The sequence below is a fragment of the Schistocerca piceifrons genome, chromosome 3, assembly GCF_021461385.2.
Source record: "Schistocerca piceifrons isolate TAMUIC-IGC-003096 chromosome 3, iqSchPice1.1, whole genome shotgun sequence".
NCBI lineage: Eukaryota > Metazoa > Arthropoda > Insecta > Orthoptera > Acrididae > Schistocerca > Schistocerca piceifrons.
In genome coordinates this window covers 378,886,802-378,913,033 of record NC_060140.1, presented here as the reverse complement: position 1 = coordinate 378,913,033, position 26,232 = coordinate 378,886,802, and the positions used below count along the sequence as shown (strand labels likewise).

Below are 26,232 nucleotides of genomic sequence, written 5' to 3'. Positions count from 1 at the left end.
CATTTCAGAGTCAGCGATAACACGGTTCCATTACGACCTTTTCATAGGGACAAAATGGGTTACCCTGTCTTTTCCGTTGTTTACTTGTGTGTCTCTCGACCTGGCATAATGCTTTCTTGTTGACTTCACTTGCATAATTTGTGTGTCACGTTTGTCAACTGTGAAAATCTCGTGTATGTTAACAATGAGTTCGAGTACAGTGGCTTCTGGCGATAAACATTTCTTCCACTACCAAGAACCAGTCACAACCGAGTCGAACCCCACTGCACAATCGTGTTTTAGCGTCTTCCTCTACGGAGGTAGTATTCTCCTTATTGTGCTCAGTCATTCAAGACGTTGGGCCACTAGACAAGAAGAAATCTGAAAAGGAATTATTTTTCAACAAAAAGAAATACAAATTTTAATCTTTGCCGATGACAGTGAAATTCTGTTAGAGACGGCAAAGGACTTGCACCAGCTGAACAGAATGTGTAATATAAGAAGACGCTACAAAATGCATATTAACAAACAGAAAACAATGCTAATGGAATTTAGTCTAATTAAATCAGGAAATTCTTAGGAAAATAGATAAGGAAATGAGACACTAAAAGTGGCAGATGAGTTTCCTATTTGGGGAGCAGAAAACTGACGATGGTCGACTTAAAGAGTACAAAAACGCATAGAGGTAATAGGAACAAAAGTGTATGTCTGTAAGGGAAATTTGTTAATACTGAAAATAAATTTAAGTGTTAGGAAGTCTTTTCTACAGATTATTGACTGGAGTGTAGCCTTGTGCGAGACGTGACTGATAAGCAGTTCAGGCCATTATAGAACATAAAATTTTGAAACGCAGTGCTACGGAAGAATCCTGAATTTTAGATAAATCGAAAAACTGATGAGAGGCTACTGAATGCTACTGGGGAAGAATGAAATTCTTTGATAAACTTCAGCAAAAGAAGGTATTGGTTCGTAGAACACATCCTGAGGCATCGTAGTTAATTTGATACTGGAGTAAGGAGAAGGCGAGGGGGGAATGGATACAAAATGTGGACCAAGAGCACCGCTTGACAATAGTGAGCAGTTTGAAACGCATCAGATGCAGAGATTAAGAGGTTGTCGCAACTTGCCATTCTCTGAACTGAAGACCACAACAGCAACACTATGGAATTCATTGCCCAAGTTGTTTACCATGAAGTGAAATTAGTTCAAACATTGCCAAGTATAAGCGGTACTGGTCTTCTGCAATCGTAAGGAATGCAATCACACTCCAGATTATGATATCGTAATAAACTTTTATATGATATTTTAAAGTTTTTAATACAAAATGGTTCAAATGGCTCTGAGCACTATGGGACTTAACATCTGAGGTCATCAGTCCCCTAGAACTTAGAACTACTTAAATCTAACTAACCTAAGGATATCACACACATCCATGCCCGAGGCAGGATTCGAACCTGCGACCGTAGCAGTCGCGCGGTTCCGGACTGAAGCGCCTAGAACCGCTCGGCCACCGCGGCCGGCTTTATAATACAAATTAACAATCGAAAAATCTGCGTTTAACATTCACAGGGCTTAAAAGCAACAAAAATGGTGTTCAGTCGTCGTGTACATCACACTCATTCACTGTTCTTCTTCTTCCGTTCCTGTGCACGTATCGTCTGACAATGTTGGAGATTTCGTGAGGAGTGGATATTGACAAGGAAGTCATTACGTACAGAACCTACATCTACATTTATATCTACAACTACATGGATACTCTGAAAATCGCATTTAAGTGCCTGGCAGAGGGTTCATCAAACCACCTTCACAATTCCCTGTTATTCCAATTTCGTATAGCGCGCGGAAAGGACAAACACCTATATCTTTCCCATATTATACCATAGTGATTATTTCTCCCTAAGTAGGTCGGCGTAAACAAAATATTTTCGCATTCGGAGGAAAAAGTTGGTGATTGTAATTTCTTGAGAAGATTCCTCCGCAACGAAAAACGCCTTTGTTTTAATTATGTGCATCCCAGATCCTGTATCATTTCAGTGACACTCTCTCCCCTACTTCGCGATAATACAATACGCTGCCCTTCTTTGAACTTTTCCGATGTACTCCGTGAATCCTCGCTGATAAGGATCCCACACCGCACAGCAGTATTCTAAAAGAGGACGGACAAGCGTAGTGCAGGCAGTCTCCTTTGTTGATCTGTTGCATTTTGTAAGTGTCCTGCCAATAAAATGCAATATTTGGTTTGCCTTCTCCACAACATTTTCTATGTGTTCCTTCCAGTTTAAGTTGTTCGTAATTGTATTTAGTAGAATTTACGGCCTTTAGATTTGACTGATTTATCGCGTGACCATAGTTTAACGGATTGCTTTTAGCACTCAAGTGGATGACCTCACACTTTTCGTTATTTCAGTTACCAATATTCGTACCATACAGGTATCTTTTTTAAATCGTTTTGCAATTTGTTTTGATCTTCTGATGACTTTACTAGTCGATAAACGACAGCGTCATCTGCAAACACCCTAAGACGGCTGTTCAGATTGTCTCTCAAATCGTTTATATAGATAAGGACCAACTTCAGAGTCACGGAAACAAATCAGCCCTGACCGTGCCAGCGAAATTACTCCGGCAGCGCCAGTAAGGAATTCAGGGGACCGACACGGAACAAATATCACGATGACCGGAATGAGATCTGACCTCTATTCGATGTGATTGTGGACCCAATGCCAGAACCAGCAAGCTACGTCGCTCTGTTCTAACAGCAATCTTGCGTGCGGAGCGACAGACTGCTACGGGCGAGAAACTAGAGAACGGTTGTGGGGGAGGAATCCCGCCCACCGCGCGCTGTAGTAAACGCTGCGTAATTAGTCCGTGCTGGCAATTAACGGCAGCGAATTGTCTCCCGAAGGCGTTAACTTTGCCTACAGTGCCGCCAGCTTCCTGCTCCATGAGTCACTCACGCTCCGCAGCCATTTCTCGTTCAGCTGCACGTCTACGACATACCAACATTACGAGGAGAAACCACGGGGAAACTCTGAGCTACGAACATACGGGGGGGGCAGTTATAAAGTTTTAATTAGCACCTCGAGAAAATAAAGTTACGTTTTTCTTTGTTTTGTTTGTTTGTTTGTATGTAAATGTCTACATTCCCCGTACACTCTGAAATTCCCGGGCCACAGTGTCGTAGCACGCGGTTAGTGGAGCCAAAATAAAATGGCGCAGACCATTGATAGAGTGGAGTATCGCGCAGTAATTCCTAGTCGGCATTTTGAATGTTCTAACCCTTTGTAGTAATACAAGACGAACGGAAAGCTCATTACTGGCACAGGTCAGCAAGTAAAACTAAATCTTACTGATCCAAGACAAGCGAATGCAATAATCGTTGCTTTCCTAAAGTAATGGGTCAGTTATCCTTGGAGCACAAGGACAACGCCGACATAGTGAAGTCAACCAGTTGAACCTGAACCAGCGGTACGCTGAGGAACTCCTACAAATGTACGTAGTGCAGTGTATCCGTCACTTAGCGATCAAAACAAGAGCCTTTGCGAAGACTGTACTATGTGATTGTTGGAGGTTGTATCATCCGGTTTTTTTATAGGGGCAATATTGAGGATATCATTGACAATGAATGCAATTATATCTGAACTTCTGGTATCGTAAATCTGAGTTTGTACTAATGATTTTATGAGTGGTTTCGATGTAAAGCCGCTGGGTCGGTATGTACTTTTGATACAGAATTTATTAAATTTTAGTTCCATTTTTGCTTATTGTTTATGACTGTAATTTGTTTTAGACATTTTCATGGAATTTTTCGAGATGTGGCATTGTGTCTAGGAAGAATGTGAATGTGCTGTGAAATACATCACATGAAATGCTGGGTGGCTGTAAACTGCTTGTAGTTGTGGTTCAAAGAGAAACAATCTGCTTAACACAGTTGATTGTTTACTTTCTCTAATGTATTCTTTTATGCGTTGCTATGATAATAAATGTTAATTTTATGAAAAATTTTTAAATTATATTGCAAAGTGAAACCACCTCCTTAAAACAATTGAGTGTTTTCTTTTTGTCAATTTCTTCTTGTATTCATTGCTTTCTCTGATGATAAAGGTTAATTTTGTGAAAATTTTACAAATTATACTTGTTTTCATACTGTTGAGATTCAAGGGGTTAAATATACGACAGTTTACATTTATTTTTAAAGGGTCCCCTAACCAGGAAAAGATGTAGGACATTTTAAAGTGCCTTGAAATCTAAGTTAAGAGCCGCGCGGGACTAGCCGAGAGGTTTGTGACGCTGCAGTCATGGACTGTGCGGCTGTTCCCGGCGGAGGTTCGAGTCTTCCCTCGGGCATGGGTGTGTGTGTTTGTCCTTAGGATAATTTAGGTTAAGTAGTGAGTAAGCTTAGGGGCTGATGACCTTAGCAGTTAAGTCCCGTAACATTTCACACACATTTGAACATTTTCTAAGTTAAGACAGATTAACAGTTATTTATTTGACCTGATGATTAACATGAATCACAATTAAATTAACAAAGACCAAAATTCTCTAGATTTCCGATCAAACTAGGGACAGAAAAGAATGGAAAACTGTATGTGTAAGCGCAACAAGATATGCTTACAGGGCAGCTCACGAAACCAAAGTGAACGTTGCAGTGAGAAGCCACAAATTGTAACCAAACCATGTAAGTAGGCTGTTTAGGTTTTTATGTTGGTAACGCCACATAGCGCTCTATGTGAAAATCACTGACCGTGCTGTGTGAAGTCTGCGGCTGGTTGGCATTGTTGGAATAGTCGCTATTGAAGTGTTGGGCAGTTGGATGTGAACAGCTCATAGCGTTGCGCAGTTGGAGGTGAGCCGCCGGCAGTGGTGGATGTGGGGAGAGAGATGGCAGAATTTTAAGAGCGCACGATCCGGCCGTGCGTCCGCCAGAAAGAGTAAATTTGTAATACTGGATATCATGAACTGATATATATATATATATATATATATATATATATATATATATATATATATATATATATATATATAATGACTTTTGAACACTATTAAGGTAAATACATTGTTTGTCCTCTATTAAAATCTTTCATTTGCTTAGTATGCCTATCAGTAGTTAGTGCCTTCAGTAGTTAGAATCTTTTATTTATCTTGCAGTATTGGCGCTCGCTGTTTTGCAGTAGTTCGAGTAAAGAAGATTTTTGTGAGGTAGGTGATTCACGAAAGGTGTAGGTTATTGTTAGTCAGGGCCATTCTTTTGTAAGGATTATTGAAAGTCAGATTGCGTTGCGCTAAAAATATTGTGTGCCAGTTTAGTGTTGATCAGAATAAGTAAAGAGCGAAATGTCTGAGTACGTTCAGTTCTGCTCAGCTGTTTAAAAATCAAATAACGTAAGGGGTTTATCAGCACAGTAATTCATAAACTTTTCGAAGGGAACGTTTCAACTAATCAACACGAGTTACATGGCAAAGTGAGCAAGTAACAAGCTGCACAGAGTATGGATCTTACTACCGAAATAGCGACTTTTACATTATCGCAAGCAGCTAGCGTGCGCCGATCGACACCAGACAGCGGTTGGACGTGACGCCCTCTCTGCGACGACCTCGAACAGAGTGCCCAGAATCTAGGTTCACAACATTCTCAACCCATTACTTTCAAAAAACCTCTATCTGGAGGCGACGACTCTATGCTGTTGCCAATGTCACTGGAGAGAATTGCTAAATTCTTGAAAAAGCAGAGGAAAGCGCACACAACTTTCCTCCTCTTTCATACAAGATGCACATTCTTAAACATGCTGCTGGTACTGGGCTGAAGAACACTGACCAAAGTGATACAATTCTACTAGTTGAATCAAATATTTACAGCAAACGCAACTGACTCCCCCACACTGTTCGGACAGTGCAATGGCATCTTGCTCTTTGAAATGCATGCAGAAAGACCAAAATGAACTCAGTTATGCCCTGGGAGCTGTGCTTTGCTAGGGTTTTCACTGACCGCAGAGTGTACAGGTGCCTGCCTGATATTCAATAGCCATTGAACAGGTCGCTTCTCGATTTCCACAAAACTGCCCATTTCCCCAGAGGAGGACCTCTTGACTGGATGAGATTCACAAATTGCCTTTTGCCGACAAGAAAGGCCACGGAGACGTTTCCGTCATCACACTACACCAGAGCGACGAGCACAAGGTTGCCTTTTCAAGCACACCGCTCAAGTATTCTCACTGAAATAACTGTGAAATAGCTGCATAAAATGAATTAATACCACATAACGATACGTGACGCTAACGCCTCATCGCGGCAATAAAGTCAGAATTTAGTGGGGAACAACGCTACAACAATGCTGAGATAGTGGAAAAGTATGGCAACAATCAATCACCATATGACCCAGTGGTCAGGTAGTGCGGACATTTCCAAGGGGTCAGATAAGTCTGAATGGAGGAGAATATAGTCGCAGATCATCACTCTGTGAAGAATCGAGACGAAGGAAAAAGTAAAAATCAGTCACGAATCAGATCTCAAAATCGTGCGCCACATTTTAAACACGATGAAGGTCGCCGCCCTCTGGGTTCTGTGACTGCTCACACCAGTAGTGGATGTAAGGAATGTGATAACGGGGAGATTAATTACAATGAATTAGCTGTCCTATCTAAATATTTCCTTATCACCAGATAAAAGAGATCTTACCTGCAGATCTTCTGTCTCTGTGGCTGCATTGGATGGCGTCCTGAAGGCAGGTTTTTCCGCCAGACTGATTACTGTAAAAGAATAGAGTGGGAGGACCACAAACCAGTACACACAAACATAAAAGATTAGAGTAATTACATACTGCACTTTGAAAAGCATATTTGTGTGGTGAGGTAATCTGGTTGCAGCATGGGACGACATCAGTCAACATTTCTGGATTGATCGTCAAAAAGTCAGTCCTCCATAGCAAATCACAAGTAACAAAAGAAAACAGTTGGCTAAGAAATGTGAGATTGTCCAACACCTAGAGACCCTTAACTAGTGGAAGATGAGAAACCATCAGAAGTAACGTACTGGAGGTATAGTTATTGACCACGAGAGAGAGAAACTATCTGCTCAAAAGTATCCGGACACCTGGATGAAAACGACTTATAAGTTCGTGGCGCCCTCCAGCGGTACTGCTGGAATTCAATATGGTATTGGCCCACCCTTAGCCTTGATGACAGCTTCCACTCTCGCAGGCATACGTTCAATCAGGTGGCGGAAGGTTTCTCGGGGAATGGCAGCCCATTCTTCACGGAGCGCTGCACTGCGGAGAGGTATCGATGGCGGTCGGTGACATCAGGCACGAAGTCGACGTTCCAAAACATCCCAAAGGTATTCTGTAGGATTCAGGTCAGGACTCTGTGCAGGCCAGTCCATTACAGGGATGTTACTGTCGTGTAACCATTCCGCCAAAGGCCGTGCATTAAGAGCAGGTGCTCAATCGTGTTGAAAGGTGCAGTCGCCATCCCCCAATTGCTCTTCAACAGTAGGAAGCAAGAAGGTGCTTAAAACATCAATGTCGGTCTGTGCTGTGGTAGCGCCACGCAAAACAAGAGCGGGTGCAAGCCCCCTCCATGAAAAACACGACCACACCATAACACCACCGCCTCCGAATTTTACTGTTGGCACTACACATGCTGACAGATGACGTTCACCGGGCATTCGCCATACCCACACCCTGTCATCGGATCGCCATATTGTGTCCCGTGACTCGTCACTCCACACAACGTTTTTTCTACTGTTCAGTTGTCCAATGTTTACGCTCCTTACACCAAGCGAGGCGTCGTTTGGCATTTACTGGCGTGATGTGTGGCTTATGAGAACCTGCTCGACTATGAAATTCAAGTTTCCTCATCCCCTGCCTAACTGTCATAGTGCTTGCAGTGGATCCTGATGCAGTTTGGAATTCCTGTGTGATGGTCTGGATAGATGTTTGCCTGTTACACATTACGACCCTCTTCAACTGTCGGCGGTCTCTGTCAGTCAACAGACGAGGTCGGCCTGTACGCTTTTGCGCTGTACGTGTCCCTTCACGTTTCCACTTCACTATCACAGTGGACCTACGAATGTTTAAGAGTGTGGAAATATCGTATACAGACGTATGACACAAGTGACACCCAGTCACCTGACCACGTTCGAAGTCCGTGAGTTCCGTGGAGCGCCCCATTCCGATCTCTTACGATGTCTAATGACTACTGAGGTCGCTAATATGGAGTACCTGGCAGTAGGTAGCAGCATAATGCACCTAATATGAAAAATGTATGTTTTTGGGGGTGTCCGGATACTTTTGATCACATAGTGTACAAGATACGAATACACTGGGTGGTAAGTGTGAAAATTCTTACCACACCATCGTCAGCGTGTGCACCGTACAGTGCAAGGTTAGTGCTGGCATAATTGCAGCAGGCAAGGTAGGCCACGTGCGTACTCTCGCTAAATTCTACTGAAGCCATTTTACACATGACTGATTCCAAAGTAATTGAAGTTAGTTCACGTTAATTACAGACGGCGGCGATTTCCGCATTAACGACCAACAATAGGCTGCGTACAAGATTACCCGTCGGAAAGTTGTGACCGAATGGGGCCCTGACATCACCTCTCCGTGGCTTTATTGCCTCGGAGGAAACACAGTGGGGGTGTAAGTAGGTCCTCTAGCCAACCGGCGAGGTGGCACCACAGACTCTTCCTGCGACTTTATGGCTGGAAGGAAATAAAGACTCGTTGGCGCTTATGTTGGACATTCTGTGGTGCCACCAGGAGGGTGACTCTCCTGAGAAAAAGACTCCGTCCACTCTGACGCATCCGCGTCGCAAATTTGAGCGCAAATGGCTAGGCTGCTTATCACTTATACCCTCTTGTGGCTTTCTTAAATTAATTGTTAACTTTTATTACATATACATTAACCACTTGAGTACAAATTAAGCGGCCGCTGTGGCCGAGCGGTTCTAGGCGCTTCAGTCCGGAACCGCGCGACCGCTACGGTCGCAGGTTCGAATCCTGCCTGGGGCATGGATGTGTGTGATGTCATTAGGTTAGTTTGGTTTAAGTAGTTCTAAGTTCTAGGGGACTGATGACCTGAGATGTTAAGTCCCATAGTGCTCAGAGCCATTTGAACCAAGTACAAATGACAGCTTCGCCACTGCACTGCCCTTTTATACGTTGTGTACGTGACACCACCGCCATATCGCTGTCCCATGACTTTTGACACGTCTGTGTATATCAGTCCGTATCTCTTTCAGGCTTGCATGCGATTTGCAAAATCAATTAGCCCTCGGTATCACCCTAAATAACCGTAGATCACTCTGTCATATATAGGACCTCGCCTACATCTGCGTCTATACTCTACAAGCAACCTTTACGTTTATGGCGAAGAGATCTTTATGTACGTCTCACTGCCCCCTTTTCCTGTTACAATCGCGTGTGATTCGTGGGAAGAACGATTGCTTGCAAGCATCAGTGTGACTCGATTCTCCGATTTTATCTTGATGTTCTTCTCGCGAGCTATAAGTAGGAAGCAATATATTCGTCGATTCTTCTAGGAAAGTACGCCCTCGGAACTCCAACAGTACACTACACCGTGATGAATCTGTAATGGAACGTGCTTCTCTGCTTTGGATCTTCTCTGTTTCACCCTTTGCATAAGCAGGCAGATTTTAATGACGCTCTAAATGTTTATCTGCACTGAGAACTCTTATCAGACCCTGGGTCCATGTGATTCAGAGGAACAGAGGCAAGATGATGCCCGGAGTATTCTTATTTGCCTGGTTATTTTTCCTTCTGGTGACCGTGATCTGGCAGAAAGCCCTTGTGGGATCTTATTTCCAAAGCAGGCTAAAAGATGCATCCCCAGTTTTTTGACCAGAGATATTTCGATGATCACTGATGCGTCCCATGACATCTGTTGCAATCAATCAACAAAGCAGGCTGAAACTTACATCCGCAGTAAGCGGTAAGTATGTCTCACAAGAAAGAACTACAGTAGGTATTTCTATGTCCTCGTCACCGTCACCGGGTGTTCGTGATGTTAGAAATGTACTTATCGCTTGTGCAGAAGTCTTCACAATACCCAAGAGCTATTTCCGTATACAGGTCGTGGTATTCACATCTCCACTCTACTATGCATAAAAAGACTTTCCTATATTTTCAATTCTACTGTTTTTACTGTCGAAAATATCATTTATACCGTTTCGTAGTGTGTAGTAAAAAGTACAGAGGCGATTCCGTAGAAGCGGTAGCAATTGCAGCATCACAGGGTAATGTATGCTGTCTTCTCTGCAGCCGTGCTTGCTTCAGTTCTTCGATCGCGGATGGTACATTTTAAACTGTCTCGTTGTCTCATTTGAACGGTGATAGACGAAGCCAGCAACTAGCCGTTCCAGCAGACTGTTTTTTCACAATAGTAATTGGCAGTTTAAGGAGGGCGCTGCCCTTGTCAGACAGCCGATGCAACCTTTTTAACTTACGCCGTATGACCATGTTGGAGGATATCCTGACGTAATCAATTAGGAAGTCGAGTCATGCCCCCTTCTTTTTCTGCTTCAGCAACTTCTTTGTTTTGGCTTGTCTCCAATCAAGGCAAAGTCGTTTTCTCGAGAGGCGTGTCTTCAGTACGTCGTTAGAGTTCCCTCACGTCCCGATACTCCTAATGCGCACTCGTTATTCTGTCACCTAGGTGGAGTCGGGGTTTCAGTTTTGAACAGTCGAGGGCGCAGCAACTCATTCAGTAAAATTCATGGAAGTCACTTGCAGATTATTGACTTCTCTTACCGACGGCAGCTTCTGCGCTAAGATTTGCTTCCCGGATGTTTCTTTTATTAACACAGCTGATGGCTTCCGGTTCTGTAGAGGTTCACATGGTGACGCCCATCTTTCTGATTGGAGGACGGTTTAACGTCCTGTAGACGACGGGGTTGTATGGGATGAGGCACTGGCTGAGGCTGGAGAAGGATGGGGGAGGAAATTGGGTGTGGCTACTTTAAAGGAACCGTGTTGATATTCGTCGTAACTGATTTATAGAAACTACAGACAATCCAATTCTGGAAGGCCGGTCGGGGACTTCAGACTGGTTCGTCCCGAGTGTGAGTTTAATGTGTTATCAACAGTGTCTTTCCGTCGTTATATGGTTCAATATCTGACAGTGGAAGAAGTTTCCATAGCGAGATATTTGGCCGACAAGAAGAGTGGAAATGACCGGACTCCAGTGTATTCAGCTGAAGACCGAACTTCCCCACACTGCCTTGTGGAGCGGATGCGTGATTCACTGCAGATGCTGATCCGTCTGTTGAGCAAGGGCTTTAAGTTCAACAGACCTTGATGTTGTTTGAGAGAAGTCGATAATTTGCCGGTGGTAGAGTACCGCCTCCTTTCATTACTAGAAAAATTCAGAACAACTAAAACAAAAAAAAACTGCACTCACATGAAAAAATTACGGACTTTTCACAAGTTGGGGACGTGGACTACGGATCGCCTACAGAAAGCTCTTGTCTCAAAGGAATTGCGGCGATCGTCACATTATTACGACTCATTTTTAGTACAGACATTCAGCAGACGACCAATCATAGATGTAGCGATATTTTCATAAAATTGACATTCTTATGTATTCCCGTATGCAACACACATTCAGTAGGAGGTGCGATGCAGCAGACAGAAGATTTTCCAAAAGGTGGGACTTAACTGAGGTGCGTTGAACTGTAACCCCTTTAATGAAGACTGGTTATTCAGTTTATTAAGAGGCGAGTATCTCAGACAAACCACGCCAGTATTATCCGCAACAACAGTGAAAGGATCCAAAATGCATGTGAGAGGGATCAACAAACGATGAGAATGTCAAATAAAATACGTGCTATCAATGCAACAGCACGGTAAAAACAACATGAATAAAATGTATATTTACAGAAAGAGTCCAACGCAAGCTTCAGAAGTTTGATATTTGGAGTAGAACTATTTCGAATAAAATAAGAACAAACAGTATAAAGCAAAGACTACTGATAAACAATAAAAATAAAAGGAAAGAGTCTTCTTCCATGTGTTTCGAGAATAAAAGATTTTCCTAAAGGAAAGTGACCAAAATACCTCAAATTCTCGGCTGCCTGATTCCTGTAGAAAAGCATGGAGGTGACATTGAGCCTATTAGAGTAATATCAAACTATTTCGTTGTTCCCATGATTTCTAGATAGAGCACAGTGACTCTCATTGAGGACAAATTGATATTTCTTGGTAACAGTGTTCGCCACTTCATCTGACAGAAAGACTGTGCTCCATTTACCATAGTTTTCGTTCTCATTCTTCACCGATACTACTCCAACTATACTATGTAACAGTGGCGGTTTTCACACAAAGAAACTGAGGCTGTACTTAAGTTCAAACAACTTATTAGTATGGAAATCCATGCAGTAGCCACTTTTGTTTCCACCATACTGTCAACTATCTATTAATTTCTTTTATTGATTATAGATAACAAAGAAGTTCTCTAGAAACTGTGAAGACTAATGAGAGCAACCCGTGGTAGTTTCGCCTAAAGGGATACTCTATTTTGCATACTGTTTTACTTCATAACCTGGGCATAGCTTTATTTCATTGTGTTAGCTAATTACCTTATGCATTAGCGAATAACTGCGATTCAGACTTGAAATGAGTCCAGTACCCGTCTACATCACTTACGAAATTCACAAGAGATGTTAGTTATTTCCTATCCTTCTTCTAGTTACAAGCTATAGAAGGGATTCAAAGAGGGTACCGCAACACAACCACTTCCACCAGCGACCATACAACAGCTTACAGCCGCGCTGGTGGAAGACTGAAACGCCCTACCATAAGAACTCCTTAAAAACCTTGTGGCCAGCATGGAAGCACACTGCAGGGCATGCATTGCTGTCCGTGGAGATGGCACACCCTACTAAGCTATTAAGTATCGCGTCGAGCCTCTTTTTAATGACCGCCAGCGGCCCAACGGCCCTGCCACAGTGGTAACACCGGTTGCCCTCAGATCATCGAAGTCAAGTGCTGTCGGATTCGGTTACCACTTGGATGGATGGCCGCCCGGTCTGCCGAGCGCTGCTGGCAAGTTGCGTGGACTCAGGCCTTGTGAGGCAAACTAAGGAACTACTTTGCGGTGACTTCAGCGAAATTACCGTCTTTGAATAAAAGTGTTATTTCCGTTCGTTTCATTGAGAATTTCTTTCAGTTCTCTTCTAGTATATACTGTAGGAGTTCTCTCCATATACAGGTTGTCTGGAAATTCCCGTTACCGACGCCTAGAACTTTTAGAGTTGAGAGAGTATACAATATTTTGAACAGGAACCCTTGTTCTGTTTCCTTTCTACGGCGATTTCAGTTCAGATGTGTAACATGTCCATGTCTACTGAGAGAAAGAGAAAAGTCTCATAGTTGCTTGTCCTGGTACGAAACAGGGCAGACAGGATGACGTGTACTACGTCAGACTGTCACATGATGTCACTTAATGTCTGCCTTGCTGCGAGATTTACGAGATTCCTGTAGAGACGGAGGAAGAGCTGCTGGCACGAGTTCTGGCCGCTGCATTAGAAACTGAACAGGCACCAGGGGAGCTGGAGAGTGTGTACCAGAACGTGCTTCGCAGGTACAATGACTGTAGCAGCGTCGGTGGTCGCCACGTGGAACCGCGGTTGTAATGCATCAGTTCTGATCTGCACGTACGGTATGGTGGGTTCTTTTTTGTTTTGGAATAATGTAAACACGCAATGTTTTAAATGCCAATACAAAGCAATGTGCTTAAGTCATAAATGGATGTTTCGTTATGTTTCCTTTCGAATTTTTACCTAATAATTGTACTGAGTCACTTCCTCAAGCAAAAATAGATGAGTTGAACATCTTAATCGAAACCGTCATAGCACGGAAACGGTACGTTTGCGGGGTGGGGTCCTATTCAAAATATTATGTACTCACTCCCCCCTTCAGATCCTAGAAGTTTGCAACGGGATTTTCGAACGTCCGGCCGCGCGGGATTAGCCGAGCGGTCTACTGCGCTGCAGTCATGGACTGTGCGGCTGGTCCCGGCGGAGATTCGAGTCCTCCCTCGGGCATGGGTGGGTATGTTTGTCCTTAGGATAATTTAGGTTAAGCAGTGTGTAAGCTTAGGGACCAATGACCTTAGCAGTTAAGTCCCATAAGATCTGACACACATTCCCCATTTTCCGAACGTCCTGTATAGTCCTAGTTTCACCGAGTTTTGTTACTTGGAAGTGACACATTTAACGAAAGTTACTTTCACCCTTAGGGTTTGCTCACCAGTGTGGACTGATATAACATAATGTCTTACTGTGGCCTTCCGCAAGATTAATTATCGCATATTATTTATATCTTTGTGGGTAAATAATGGTAATCTCTGTTCACAGTGCAAGTTGCTGCTGCCTCCTGGGTGACGGCTGTAGATGGACGTACGCAAACCGGTACTTGGGAGAGAAAGGAACCGATGGATTTGAATCTAAAGAGTACGGCACACCGTCACGATGTTATGGCAGACAGGTAAAAGAACCGTATAAACTTCTTATTGAAAACTTCACCTATGTCGAATTAGCACCATTGTATAAATTAAGGTCCCGGCGGAGGTTCGAGTCCTCCCTCGGGCATGGGTGTGTGTGTTTGTCCTTAGGATAATTTAGGTTAAGTAGTGTGTAAGCTTAGGGACTGATGACCTTAGCAGTTAAGTCCCATAAGATTTCACACACTTTTTTTTTTATAAATTAAGGCGTTACCTCACACGTAAGTGCAGTATAATGTAGTGTGATGATACTCGGTGAATCTTATCCATATGACTCAAGATATGACAGGACAACCTTTGAAAACTTCTGAAGGAGGCAAAGTATTGCCCTCATACTGGATGTGTGGCCAAACCAAAATCCCAAACAGTGAATCTGTATATTGCAGATTGCACATTACTAATGTGTTGCTGAGGGACTTTTCGTCATTCCACAAGCAAATTAATGTCCAGTATAGGAACAGTTGAGAGTATACTGATCTAGCTGAAATACATCTGTGAAGCGGATTCCCAATGGGCTATGGTTATTGTAATTGGAACCTATGTAATATACTGGGGATAGCATTCGAAAATCCGATTATGTAATGTCCATATCGAAGCAATGAATTGCCGAGAGCTCTGTATGTGGCATAAAGTGATGTAGGAATTAATCGCTGAAGCTTGGAGTCATGAAAACACCATTTCGGACGACACTGAGATTCGTACGACCGTCAATGCTGATTCATGCACGCGCTGTCTACCTACTACCACAAGAATGAGATATAATGCTAAAATACTGTTCCAAAACAACACCCGGCTACATTCGATCTGCCTCCATAAACCAAGATTTTCCGTCCAATGTGGGCGACACTACAGTGCCTTGTTTCTGATGAGATGGACCGTGGGCCACATTCACACAGGCAGCTGTGATTGAATTCTGCGTCCCGTTGTCGTTTACAAAGCTCGGTACTGGTGAGATACATTCTGGCATCTATTATAAGTAGGTATGACCGAGAGGCAACGGTCGGACATGATTATAATTACTCAATAGACAGCCGAATTCAATCAAATTCGTTCTTTGAATTTAAGTTCACAGTGAAGAACTTGCGCTACAGAACACTACTATGGCACTTACTGCTTCACGATATGCCCGCCAAACCAATTTCATTATAGTGACTTTGGAAGTCCGGTAATCGCATTGTTGAGGCACTGCACCATGTCTTCTGGAACAACGCGAATATCGACTCCTGGAACTCCAGTACTTAAGTAACGATCCACAGACTTGTCACATGTCCATCTGATGAGAAAAATTTAGCAGAACGGCTGTTTTCAGCCTACGTTGCTACTGAGTGGTTGCGCTTCAAACTGGTCCAACCACAGCACGCTGCATGAGGCATTAGCTGTTCCTACAGCTATGTGAATCAAATATCCCAGGTCAAGGGTTGTTTTTTACTATTTAACTGTTATTACCAGTTTCAGCCGCATTAGGCCACCTTTAGGTCTAAAATATTGGACGATGACTGCTGCCGCCGAGGTCAGATCGTGCGCTTCGCTACAACTCCTCCAATTATTTGACCACCATACATCTTATACCTCTACTCTGTTCACAGAGCAAAGCACATTGGTGTTTGTGAAAACTATGCGACTAAAGGAGTCACACTAAAATGCAGAAGTTCATGACCATTTTTTTTATCATCGGTCTTCTTAGTTGTCTGTCACGAATCGCTCTGCTGCACCGACCTCTTCATCTCAGAGTAGCACTTGCACTCAACGTCCTCAATTATTCGTTGATTGTATTCCAATCCCTGTCATCTCTTCCAATTTTTTTGTCCTCTACAGCTGCGTCAAGTAACATGGAAGTCAATCTGTGATGTATTAACACGTGTCCTATCATTCTATCCTTCTTATCAATCTTTCTCAACTGTTCCTTTCCTCGCTGAATCTGCGGAGAGAGAAACTCGTAATTTCTTCCCATGTCACCTAAATTCAAACATCCTTGTATAGTACCGCATCTCAAACGCTTCGATTCTCTTCTTTCCTGGTTTTCCTGTAGTACATGATTCACTACTAAACAGTTCTGTTCTCCAAATGATCACCCTCAGAAATTTATTCCTAAAATTGAGGTCTGTGTTTGATACATGTACATTTCCTTTGGTCAGTAACGCCCAGTTTCCTGCGCTAGTCTGTTTCTTATGTTTTCCTTGTTTCGTTTTTCATGCTTAATTTTGCTTACAAGGTAGCAGAATTCCTTCACTTCATGTACTTCGTGACCCCCAATCTTGATGCTATTTATCGCCAATCTCATATCTGTTGCTCCTCATTCCTCACGTGCTTACGCCTTTCTTCGGCGTACTCTCAAGCCATAGTGAGTGGTCATTAAACTTTTCATCCCATTCAACAGCTCCTGCATTTCCTCCTCACTTGCACGGACGATAGCAATGTCATTAGTGAATCTCATAATTTATATCCTTTCAACATGAATCTTAATCCCGCTCCTGAATGTTTGTGTATTTTCAAATGGCTCTGAGCACTATGGGACTTAACTTCTGTGGTCATCAGTCCCCTAGAACTTAGAACTACTTAAACCTAACTAACCTAAGGACATCACACACATCCATGCCCGAGGCAGGATTCGAACCTGCGATCGTACCGGTCGCGCGGTTCCAGACTGTAGCACCTAGAACCGCTCGGCCACTCAGGCCGGCATGTATTTTCATCACTGCTTCTTCATTATACAGATGAAACAGTAGTGACGAAAGCCTATATCCCTATTTTATACCCTATTTCATCTGAACATTTCGTTCTTGGTGTTGCGTTCTTATTTTCTCTCTTAATTCTTGGACATAGTGTATATTAACCGTCTTCCCCCATAGTTTACATCTATTTCCCTGGGAATTTCGAACGTCTGGCACCATTTTATGTCGTCGAACTCTTTTTCTAGATTGACAAATCCTACAAGTCTTCATTTATCTTAATTCCTGCTTCCATTACCAACCGCAACACCAGAACTGCCTCTCTAGCACCTTTACCATCCCTAAAGCCGAGCTGATCATTGTCGAATAAATCCTCAATTTCCTATCCCATTCATATGTTTATTATTCTTATCAGTAACTAGGAAACATTAAATGTTAATCTGTATGTCCGATAATTTCCCGACTTAACTGCATTTGCAATCTTCGGGATTGCGTTGACATTTTTTCGAGTTTCTTGGTAAGTCCCCGGACCCACAGATTCTATACACCATCTTGAATAATCGTTGGTTCCCAAAACCACCAATGATTTTATAGATTCCGAAGGAATGTTATATATACCACTCGCCTTATTTGACGATAAGCCTTCCAAAGTTCTATTAACCTCTGATGTTAACACTGGATCCTGAATGTCTTGTATATTTCTTCCTCAGTCACGTAATCAGGCACTGTCTACCTCTCGTAGAGGCCTTCAGCGTACTCTTTCCATCCATCTGTTACCTCCTCCGTGTTGAACAGCGGAATTCCACTTGCACTCTTAACGTTCTCACCTTTTCACAGGAATGTTTTCGATTTTGTATTTGCTGAATCAGTATGGATCCCAGGGATCTACATCTACTCTGAAAATGACGTTTAAATACCCGGCGGAGGGTTCATCGAACCACCTTCACACTAACTCTCTATTATTCAAATCTCGTACAGCGCGCGGAAAAAATGAATGATTTCCGTTATTTTATTATGATGATCGTTTCTCCCCATGTAGGGAGACAAATATAGACACGCTGATAGCATGAAGTCTGTATTTTATAACACAGACATGCCTCGGGATCAATTGTCAATGTCAATGAAATTAACCAAGAGCCGTGTGACTTAATATGTTATTTTACTTTATTTTGAATGCTACCAGTTTCAGAATTTCATTATGCCATCTTCAGGCCCCATATGCGCCTCTCCCAACGAACTAAAATGTGATATACGGCTATAAATCACTGGAAGTCGTGAATTCAATCGTTTCACAAGTGCTTCATTCAAAGACTTGATGCCAAGTTGCCATGGCATAATGAAATGCTGAAGCCGGTAGGCTTCAAAATAAAATAAAATAACATCTTAAGTTACACGGTTGTTGGTGTATTTCATTGACACTGACAATTACTTAACCAGCCGATGTCCCCTGTCCATAATGGACCAACAGAGTCTCGGGGCCATGTTGAAGCGTCTTTAGATTTTACTGTGCCACACGAACTGGGCAAGTCTTGGGGATGAAATCAGTGATACTAAATTACCTATACCAACAGCCGCCGGCCTGCCGATGTGGCCGAGCGGTTCTAGGCGCTTCAGTCTGGAACCGCGCGACTGCTACGGTCGCAGGTTCGAATCCTGCCTCGGGCATGGGTGCGTGTGATGTCCTTAGGTTAGTTAGGTTTAAGTAGTTCTAAGTTGTAGGGGACTGATGACCTCAGATGTTAAGTCCCATAGTGCTATGAGCCATCCAACAGCCGCCTGGTGTGATTCAGACGCACCTTAAAGATTCTACCTTAGTATAAGTAGATGTGTGCTCTTCCTGTTCGTGGTCCCACGCGTATTTTAAAGTGGACAGATGTTGATGGTCACAGGAGTACCTCAGAATGAAGCACATAGTTCATAGAGGCACGTGCCATATGTAGATAAGCATTGTCCTCTTGAAAAAAGACACCACGAACTGACGCATGAGAGACAATTAATGAGGACATAGCATGTCCGAAACGTACAGTTGCACCGTCAGAGTTCCCTCAGTATCTCCCAGCCGTGACCTACACCAGAACGCCCGGGGTTAACAGGGCTATATTCCTCTCCAAAACTGTAAGAATGGGAGCTCTCTCCGGGTCCCACACCCTCTTCTACGATCGTCGTCTGGGGTAGTGCAGGATCGCGATTTATCCCTGGAAACAACGCGATGCCACTCTTCAGCAGTGCGTGCTTCCCGGTCACTCCACCACTGCAAAAGTGGCCTTATTTATTGTGGTGGTAACAGCAGCCTATGCGGGGGTAATAACTCCCAGATACAGCTGCTTCTACTCTCAGATCAGTGGCACAGAATGAGACGGAATGTTGGAGGGAGTTCTCGGGCGATTGGCCAGATATGAAGGGGTTATGATATGCTTGGTGCACAATACGGCAATCCTCCTTCTGATGGTCAGACGTGGTCAAACAGAACCCTGACGACAAGTATGCTGCCGTCGCTTTCCCAGGCAGTCCAACATCGGGCCGCTGTCACATCCGAATGCCCCACAAATACGGATAATGCATGATTATAACAGCCTCCAAATGGAGAGACACGGTCAGGCCCCTTATCAAACTCACTCAGATGCTTATAGCGCTGTGTCGTACGAGTACGCAATATCTCCGTGTTCCTCGCAGTTGTCACTTAACATCTGATTAACAAAATGGTTCAAATGGCTCTGAGCACTATGGGACTTAACATCTGAGGTCATCAGTCCCCTAGACTTAGAACTACCTAAACCTGACTAACCTAAGGACAGTACACACATCCATGCCCGAGGTATGATTCGAACCTGCGACCGTAGCAGCAGCGCGGTTCCGGACTGAAGCGCCTAGAACCGCTAGGTCACAACGGCCGGCTTCTGATTAACATCTGATGCTGTCTACGCCCCTTATGTACCATGCTCTGGTGACCGCTGTACCTGTCACAGGCAACTGGAACTCTTGATCGTTTACATGCCGCCGGTGGTGTGTAAGTGTGCAAAGTTACGTTGGCATCTGACCATGTCTTCTGGGCGCTTCATTTATTTGTCAAACAGTTTAATGTCTTTTAGCTCATAGTAGAGTTTGCTATGTTTTGTATCATCCTTACAGATTATAACTGTATACCGGACCTGGACTCAAATTCAAACCTTACCTTTTGCGGAATATACTCTTACGGACTGAGCTATCACGCCCCACGACCTCACATTTTCAGTTCTGCCCGGACCGGTCTCCTGCTTTTCAGAATTAAGTATTAGCTTGGAAGAGCGTTAACCAGGCTCTAGCAGGTTAAAGTTTCGACTATGGTCATGATACGTGCCGGGATAGCTCATATGGTAAGGACGCAGCCGGCGAAAAGACAAGGCTCCAAACAGAGCTTGGTCCAGTTCAGAGTTTTACTTCGAGAAGGTTTCTGAGACGTAAGAGTAGTTGCATTTAGTTGCATCCTTGGCATGTAGGCGAAATCACAGTTCGATGTTGAACACAAGTTCTTTGCTGAACGTTTTATGAAAGGGAAAGCGTATGGAAGACAGGAAATACACATATAGTGAAGATAACATTCGCAAACCAGTAAGAAACGTTCAAATGTGTGTGAATTTCTAAGGGACCAAACTGCTGAGGTCATCGGTCCCTAGACTTACACACTACTTAAACTAACTTATGCTAAGAACAACACACACACCCATGCCCGCGGGACGATTCGAACCTCCGGCGGGAGGAGCCCCGCAGTCCGTGCCATGGCGCCTCTAACCGCGCGGTCACTCAGCGGGGCCAGTAAGAAACACTCGCTACTTATATTACGAGGGCGTACTGAAAAGTAGTACCTCCGAATTTTTCATATGAAATCTCTTAAAGCTTTTTAAATAAAATATACATTATTAACATTCTATATCTTTATTGATCATGTCTACATATTTATTTCCCAGCGCAATAGGCCTGGTGACGAACATATTTCTCTCAGCGAAAGACCAGTTTGTTGATACCGTCACTATAGAATGTTTGACTTTGTTAACAAAGCGACAATCTCACCCCTGCTGGCACCGCTTCATCACTGTCGAAGTGAAGTCCTCGAAGGTGTTCTTCAAGTTTTGCAAACAGGAGGAAATCGGATGGGGCCAAGTCGGGACTGTACGGAGGATGATCGATGACAATGCCTGGGATGGGAAGAACCCAAGACGTCGGATTGTTGCAGATGTTACAGCACTCGTGTGTGGTCTGGCATGGCTGAAAGAGAGGTTGCTCCATGAGTGGACGAACTCTTCGAATTCGGAACTCCATTACAGCACGTTGTTTCTTACCTACCGACATAGTTACGTTACAAACCGCCATGTTACGCTGCAATCCAGAGCCCTCTAGCGGCAGAGGCCTGAAAATATGTAGCCATGAAGAACAAAGATGAAGAAATTTAACAACGTTTGTTTTATTTAAAAAACTTTGAGTTTTCAGATAAAAAATTTGTAGGCATTACTTTTCAGCAAGTCCTCTTGTAAGAAGTCAATACTACGAGAGGTACGAGCGGAAGTAAAAAGTGAACCCCATTTCTTATCGCAGCCCTAGGAAGCGCTGGAACGAGCTTTATCCCTTATTATAAGTAGGGAAAATTTTCATAAGGACAGGTACTTTGTGCCAGGAAACGTAAGATTTAAATACAACAGGAAAAAAGGCACACAACGTGGCGGGATATATGCTGTTTTTGTTGATTCCGAAATTAGAAAATAGAAAAAGCATCACTAATTTTACCGGAGAGAGGGAAGTGACAAAGCAACGGCAACATGAATTAGTATTTCTACCTAAGAGGATGATGTCTTTGGCCAGAAGGGAAAAACGGATAAAGGAAAACAAACTGTTACTTTCAAACTGCGACACCCTGAAGGACATTTCAACTCTTCTGAGAGTTGGGTAAATAATATAAATTTTAAAGCCCTTTATTATTCTTTTTTGTAGGACTACAAGAGCTGGATTTTCTCACGTACTTGCGTATCACTTCTTTGGGAGACGTTCTGGCAAAGTGAATCGGCAATTTTTCGGTAGCCTCTCATGAGCATTTTCCCGTCAAAAATCATAGTTTTTTACTGCTCATTTCAAATAATATTACGTTTATTACAAACTTGAAAGCTAAGGTACACAGTATACAGAATTAACAAGTTGATGGCTGTACAAATATTAAGTTTATTACAAACCTGCAAGCTGAGGTACACAAAAAATGTTCAAATGTGTGTGAAATCTTATAGGACCTATCTGCTAAGGTCATCAGTCCCTAACTTTATACACTACTTAACCTAAACTACCCTAAGGACAAACACACACACACACCTATGCCCGAGGGAGGACTCGAACCTCCGCCGGGATCAGCCGCACAGTCCATGATTGCAGCGCCCGAGACCGCTCGGCTAATCCCACGCGGCTGAGGTACACAATGCACAAAATTAACAAGTTGATGACTGTACGAAGAGGAATGAACTGTACAAGTAAATTACGCAATTTTACATTTCTCTTCTAAACAGAGATAGTTTCCATCTGTTATCCTTCACCATCAAGTTCCTTTTAAAAGCTTCGAAAATAAAAATAACTCAGCGTGTACCGGTACTTCTTAAATAATATTGGAAAATCGCTTTAACCAAAACTCCGCATATGCTTCTATTGTTATTTTGTTTGTTCTGACGGTGAATATGTTCCCTTAAAAGCAGGCATAAACGGCTATGGTTTCAAATGTGAGAAATTTTACCAAAGCGCATACCACAAGCGTTTTCAATAAAAGGGAACAATCTTTCTTCTTTATTATTCTGCCGCGAACCACAGGAAAACATGTCGCTATCCAGCCTTAACTTTGACAGATGGCGAGGTAGGGACTATATTAGCACGGAAATGATCTCCTTTTGTACGTCGTAAAGCCCCACGCAGTGCTGAAACTTAGTTTTCTGTGGCGTCGGGTGCTATCCAGGTATTGGTGTACGCCATTTTTGAAATCACGTCACGTGGCGGCTTTGTAAGGTGCAGCCTCGGCCCTTTTATCGTGACGTCGTCCACATTGTTGCTAGGGGGGCGGCGACTGCGCAGGCGCCAGCGGGCCCCGCCCCCGTCGTCCACACGCTCGCCGCCAAGATGGACGACCGCGGCGCGTCGGGCTTTTGCGGCTGCCTCTGATTGATTTCATCGGCGGGCCGCGGCACATGGCACCCAGGGTTTCTCTCGAAAATAATCGACAAAACGCTGAAAACGTTGACATTGAAACAGTTACAACAAACTGTTAACTAAGTTGCGCCATCGGGTCCCTTATTCGGTTAATACACAGTCAAAAAGACCCCCTATTTCAACAAAACTGAACATCTAATTAAATGAAGAAACTACCTAACGACATAATCAGCCTTTAAACACTTGACTATGTGTCAGATCACAACAAATTTCCTCAGGCACCACTTAACTAACACTGATTATTCAAACAACGTGAATATCCACTTCGGGATATACTTTCCTTTATGAAATGTATGTGCGAAATCAGTCACATCAAAAACTGTCCAATGAAATATGAGCATGTATGGAAAGCCGATAACTACACATAACCCGTCTCACCACTTTGCCACGTGCATAACGTCACGTAAAGTTATGCGAGCCGGCCGTGGTGGCCGTGCGGTTCTAGGCACTTCAGTCCGGAACCGCGTGACTGCTACGGTCGCAGATTCGAATCCTGCCACGGGCATAGATGTGTGTGATGTCCTTAGGTTAGTTAGGTTCAAGTAGTTATAAGTTCTAGGGGACTGATGACCTCAGATGTTGAGTCCCATAGTGCTCAGAGCCATTTGAACCATTTGAACCAAAGTTATGCGAAAACATTTAGTTTCTTTGTTTTTGCTTCACTCAAACGAAACACAAACTGATCGTTGACCGAACCGACCACACTGACAAAACAAAACAAAACAAAACAAAACAAAAATACTAAAATACGTAAATTTAACTATTAGGTAAAGTCGTTATTGGCTATCCATGAACGGGCTTATTTCATTGAGTCGATACAGATCTCATTGCTTTCCCACATAGGCTGCATCTGATTATTGAATATGTCTTTCAAAATCGATCATATATGTTGCATGAATGATCAATCAATCACTTGTAGCCTGGGGAAGTTTACGACCCACACAATATAAAATACTTTTCAGCTGCGTACCTCTTAGATAACATCGTCCGTATCGATGAAGAATTAAAGCTTTTAAACACTTAAGCAGCACAGTTTTATCTGTGTGCTGATGTACACGGAAGGATCCGCTATTGAAATCTAGAGAGGGCATAGTTCAACGTGTAGAATTTTCTTTCGATGCAGCCACCAACGGCTCAAATCTTTCAAACTCAGATTGCTTGGTTCCGAGCTCACAGCTGTACGCAGCGCTCAAAGTTTCCCGATGTTTCTGATATCGTTATGGAAACACGCCAACGAATCAACAGCACGCGTCACCAGGATTCTAGTATTTCGTTGGGCCACACACAATTCTTTGTTGGCTCTCAAATAGCTTATGAGGGCACTAAAATAACATAGTGGCTGTTGTAAATGGAAATAATTGAATGTAACAGCTTGCGGTATTTGTGCTAAGAGAGAAAACAGCTAATCGCTGAGTATTGTCAGGGAGCGCTACGAACAGTGCTCTTTTGACCAGGAGTAAGGGATAGGTATGCAATTCACGACGCGTATTTTGTTGGTAAAACGTGTTTTATTTCGATGATGTATGTTGCATCAGTGTAGTAATAGTACAATGCTAAATGTGGTGCATAATCCGAGTAATGTCAGTGTTCCTGATTATGTGAAGGAAAAATAAATGCAAAGAAAAAATTACTTCTCCTGGTGATTCCGAAACACCAACATCGTTTTCCAACCTTTGCGTGAGTTTCTTGGTAGTTCCAGCAACGAAATTATCGGTGCGATATTCCTTGACGGAAAGGTGACCACCGAACGGTACATGAAGGCTTTGAGAGATGATTTCATCCCCATTATCCAGAGTGACCCTGATTTCGACAAGATGTGGTTCATACAAGACGGAGCTCACCCCCATCGGAGCAGGAGAGTGTTTGATATCCTGGAGGAGCACTTTGGGGACCGCATTCTGGCTCTGGGGTACCCAGAGGCCACTGGCATGGGCTACGATAGGCCGCCATATTCTCTTCATCTGAACACATGTGACTCCTTTTTTTGTGGTGCTATGTTAAAGACAAGGTGTACAGCAATAACCTCAAAACCATTGCTGAGCTGGAAACAGCCATCCAGGAGCTCATCGACAGCATCGACGTTCCTATACTTCAGCGGGTAATGCAGAATTTCGCTATTCGCTTGCGACACATCATCACCAAGGATGGCGGGCGTATCGAACATGTCGTAACCTAAATCCGAATGTCTGTTGTGATGTTTACATGTTGAAAGAAGTGTGTGTACGCTGTAGTTTTTTTTCATATAGTTCAATAAGTGTCACCCTGTAAGTTGCGAACTGTCAGTCGTGATCTGTATGGTTGTGAGGGCATTATGTCGCAGCGAAACGAATTCGAACATGGGCAAAGTTTTGATACTCATTAGTCGGTGCTTCTGTAAGCAGTGTAGCCGAATTGTTTGGTGTTTCAAGAGGCATCGTGTGGAAGATTCATAGCGCATACAGGGAAAGCCGGAAAACATCATCCACTAACCCACAACGTGAACGAAATTGTGTGTTGAGTGATCGTACCAGGCAGTTAATGAGCAGCATGGTCACGAAAAATAAGATGACTGCTGTGAAAGGCTCTGCAGAACTGAATATCACACTCGCGAACTCTGTCAGCATCGAAACAACACGGACGGACCTTCAGATGCAGAAAATTTCAGGGCGAGCTGAAATTCCGAAACCAGTCATCAATGATGCAAAAGCGCGTTACAGGAAAACTTGGTGCTGAAGCCATAAAAACAGGACTACGGAGCAATCAAAGAACTTGGCCAAATGAGTCTCATTTCTCACTGTTTCCAACTTCTGGCCGAGTCTACGTCCCATGAGTGAAACATAGCGAGGGCTCGGTGATTATATGGGCAACCATACTGTGGGT

At 43.4% G+C, this 26,232-nt stretch overlaps 1 protein-coding gene across 1 annotated transcript in view; it reads left to right on the top strand.

Moving 5' to 3' along the window:
* Positions 1-26,232, top strand: part of LOC124789676 — a 138,898-nt gene that overhangs the window by 70,155 nt on the left and 42,511 nt on the right. Inside the window, exon 3 of the mRNA XM_047257111.1 lies at positions 14,349-14,478. Coding sequence (XP_047113067.1) covers positions 14,349-14,478 — 130 coding nt within the window. The remainder of the gene's footprint in view (positions 1-14,348; positions 14,479-26,232) is intronic.